This window comes from Aphanomyces invadans (assembly GCF_000520115.1).
Source record: "Aphanomyces invadans strain NJM9701 unplaced genomic scaffold supercont1.25, whole genome shotgun sequence".
In the NCBI taxonomy this organism is placed as follows: Eukaryota; Oomycota; class Saprolegniomycetes; order Saprolegniales; family Verrucalvaceae; genus Aphanomyces; species Aphanomyces invadans.
Window position 1 is genome coordinate 478275 of NW_008580170.1, and position 4356 is coordinate 482630.

Sequence of the window (4356 nt, forward strand, 5' to 3'; positions counted from 1 at the left end):
CAGCAATTTGTACGGCAGCGCCGCGAAACACGCACCCGCACTGTTGCAAAGGACGTTTTGGGTCTACTGTATGGTCGTGGCTTCGTCGATTTTGATTTTGATTCGCCAGCTGACTACAGTGCTTGCCTCCGTTCAGCTCAGAGGTTTCTCCTCGCTCATGGGTACAGTCGTGGCAAAAAAGAGTGTGGTGTGTTGCAAGTTGTCACCGGTGATTGCACTGGCACGTGATATGTATGTGCAGTCCATGGTGGCCGAATTGGATGCAAACAGCAGAGGTTGCTTGGTCTACTTGGATGAATCCTACATTCATCACCATTACAGTCGGCACACTGACAGTATTTACGACCCAAACGACGAGCAGGACATGCAAGTCAAAGCGTCCAACAACGGCAGACGATCCTGTTTCCTTGCTGCCATTGCTGACTTTAATGGTGTGGATTCAAAGTTGTTGTCTTTGGACATTTTCCATGGTGGGCGAAACGCCAAGATGGAGGTCAAAGACTACCATGGGATGTTCAATCACTCCTATTTTGTGGGGTGGTTTTCCAAACTTTTGCTGGCATTGGACGAAAACGGATTGAAAACGCTACCATCACTTTGGACAACGCAAAGTATCACAAGGGTTTTCCAGTTGGTACTCCAAAGTCAAAATGGAAAAAAGCTGACATGCAAACAGCTTGCCTACAGTACAATATACCATTTCAGCCGGGCGATTTGAAGAGTGTTGTGTGGTCCAAGTTGGCACTGTATATTGAGGCCAACATTGAAATCGAGGTGGTTGCAATGGCTTCTCAAAAAGGCCACGTGGTTGAATTCACACCACCTCATCACTCGGATCTCCAACCTATCGAACTTGTGTGGGCGATAGTAAAAGGCGAAGTAGGCCGTCAGTACACAACCACAACAACCTTTCCGGCCGTTCTTACTCGGCTCAAACGTGCTTTCAACAACTTGTCTGAGTCTGCCATTCGAGGCTGCATGAACGCGGCTGAAGAAAAAGTGCATCAACTTCACACAATCTACATGCCGTTGAAAGCAATGCTGAAACTTGCGACTCATCAGACTACGACAGTGAAAGTACTGCAGAGGACGACTAATTGATGGATGATAGACCTTTTTATATTAATATAAAATGGTAATGCATTTTGGATTCTAATATGGGGGCCATCAATGTTGAGAGGACCATATGCTTTGTGGCCAATTGTTTAGCACTCCAGCAAGTAATAGAATTATCCGTCGGCTCATCGATCATGTCGACCACTGTCAGTGACGTCAGTGACGGTTTGGTTTACTATTAACTAGTTGTAGTAGTCTTTTAACTTGGTCGCATCAGTTGGTCACGAACACTCCTTGACGTCGAAATTACAAAATTTTGACCAATAACTACGCATTCCTCATTAGCGGAAAACCTGCAATAATAATAAAATTTCCAGCAAAACCCAACGTCGAAATAATATTAACTTATACAAACATCAAGATATGTCACTAGTACCACGGGGGAAGGATATCCATCGTTCCCTGTAAAATGTCAACACAAAATCGTGATAGTAATCAATACAATTTACCTCGCATTGACAATGATAAACTTTGAGTTGCTAAGACTCGTTTCAACGTATCCTGTGATATTGATTGTGCGTCTCAATGACGAGGAACACTTGGACGAACTTGCGAATTCCCACAATCAAGCAAGCATCACCTTACGTATAAAGTATCCCAAGTCAATACAAATACCAAGTTTTCTTGAGTGGTGTCGTTTGAATACAATGGTCAATACAAAAACATGTCGGAAGCAATGCGGACCAAATCAAGACGCCAAATCTCGGAATAATTTTGGGCCATATCGTCCAACTTGAACGTTCGTAAGGTATTATTGTTCCAAATCATCCACCGCGGCACGATTGGCTAAAAGTATCATTTGTATGAACCGTGCAAGATAATCTCAGGTGGGTTTTAGTCGTCTCCATTCCAGAATTTCAGCGACCCCCAGCCACCAAGTAGTACGACCCAGCGCCACCAAGTAGTATGACCCAGCGACTTAAGATCTACACTCACGTACACCTGGTCCATCATGCTAGGCGTGCGGCGCCCTACGGCAGCTCACCGCGACATCTCCCCTTGTCCCCCCGACCTCCTCGACGGCCGCAGACCACTGTTGAACTCCAAGAGGAGTAACGAGATTGGCTACCCTACTGAATTCAGGAGATGGCACGCATTCAATAAAGGTAACGCAACTTTTTCGCAAACGGTTTTGAGCACATGGCGAGACATTTTTTTGATTGCAACACCTTGACTTCGCTGTGGAATATCTTTATTGAAAAACGACGTGAAATATACAATTCACAGCCGTGAGCAGCTTCCAGGGGTCGTTTACCAATTCAAGTACCTTTCGCAGGGATAAATGTGAAGGTACAACTTACTTCAAGATTTGGTGCCTCCGAAACTTTGTACAGAATATATTATTCAACGCAAAGGTGTTTAAAAATATTTAGCGTTAGATCATTTTTCTACAGGTCCAAGGACCACAATCGTCGTCGTCCATATCGCTGCTGGATGAATTGCTGCTGCTTAATCGATGTCGCAGGTATTGTCATCGTCGTAGGATGCTTAGCTGATGCCTGGTAGCACTTTTCTCGTCCGCCGCCACGTCTGCTTCATCTCCAGCGTCGTGGAGACCAAGGTAGTCCCGCAACTCGGTGAGTTGTCGTTTCGATGCTGCAATACACCCATGGAATGTTGTAGATGTGAGGCTTTAAAAGGCAGTCTTCAACCGCTCCAGTACAGTCAGGAATAAAATATAGCCGAATCAACTATTTCGGATGTTGAGAAAATGTTGTATCGACATCAATCGTGCTGGCGCAAGCACAAAAGATTGCAGTTGTAAGTTTGGTCAGGTGCATGTGTGTGCGTTAACGCAATGCTCGAAAACTCACCACGACCCAAAATTTGGGAGTGCAAGTGCAGAGCCGCACAACATATTCCGCGCCAAATCTGACGAATGGCTACATACACATTTCAGCCAATAGCGTGGATCATAAAAATCCATACATCCAATGGTTGGCGCATATGTATGACATTCCTCAAATTTGTCCATAAAGATGACAAACCCCGAAACTCCGAGGCAGCCATTTGACGGCCGAAGAGATCGGGAAGACCAAAGCCTTTTCATCTATAGGAAAATCGAACCGTTGAATCGTCAACGAGCTCGGGCAGAGCGAGAAAGCAATTCGCAACCTATGGAAAAAACAGATTAATCCTCAGGCAAAAACGCACACAAGACGGCGCTCTGTGTTCAAAAAGCGAGACATCCGTCGCATCTTTCGTCTTGCAGTCCATAAACAACAAACCGCCCGAAAGATCGCGGCAACCACGAAACCAAGGACAAGTCACACGACAACTTTGCGTACCCTATGCAGCTCGAAATTCATGAAGTATCGAAAGCAGAAGTCTGGTCCAGCACTGACAACGGAACACAAACGAGCAAGGTTCAAGCTCGCAGCTAAGTCGAAGGTTACCTTGTAACTCGTTCCATTTCTTGTGGATGTGGAAGCCACCCATAAATTTATATAGTACCAAAAAATCCATAAATTATTGAAATACCGAATAATAATACTTGATGCTATGGAGCCTAAAGGCCCGTCTGGAAGCCATCCAAAATATTTTCACGATATTTAAATATCTCCTTCTCTGCATTTTTTGAAATGCAGATTCAGTATATTGAAATAGCGTGATAATATGAAATGCATTTCATGTTTGGCTGTACGATGTGATAGGACGAAACGAGGCTTCGGTTCGAATGCTGCAATCCCAAAAACGCGCGAAGATCCACGCACATCATGACGGACGAGCGAACATCCTGGACTGACGAGAAAGACGCAACATGAATGACGGAAATGGTGTATCAAGTTGTCGTCTTGGGCAAGCGTGCTAATAGCGGCTTCAAAAAGGAAGCAAGTACCAACGAAGATTGGACAACATGACAATCTTCTTCATGGCGCGCACGTACTGTCAAATGTTTCGTCTCCTTTTTTGAAATGCGGAAAGGCGGTCATAACATGTTGATGTTGTGCAAAATATACAAGTTCAAGTCGTATATTCAATATACCGTTTTTCAAGATATATCATCACGAATATCGTGATGTTTTTTGTCCCACAATTGGCTTCCAAACGCAGGATTATATCGATATTCGACATATCACTATTCTTCTCATAATATCGAGATATATCGTGTTATTTTGTGGCATCCAGACGGGCACTAAAAAATTATAACGCAGCTTCTATAGAGTAAAGGAAACTTTTTGGAAGCTGTTACAGAATTCCCCCGCAATAGGAGACAGTTGCACAATATGCATTAAGAGA

At 44.2% G+C, this 4356-nt stretch overlaps 1 protein-coding gene across 1 annotated transcript; it reads left to right on the forward strand.

Annotated features, from left to right (window-relative positions):
• Window positions 1-783: 783 nt before the first annotated feature.
• On the forward strand, window positions 784-1101 carry H310_10259 (hypothetical protein; the record flags this gene model as incomplete). Its single annotated transcript, XM_008876589.1, has 1 exon — window positions 784-1101. The coding sequence occupies one exon, from the start codon at window positions 784-786 to the stop codon at window positions 1099-1101; it is 318 nt and encodes a 105-aa protein (XP_008874811.1).
• Between the last annotated feature and the right edge of the window lie 3255 nt (window positions 1102-4356).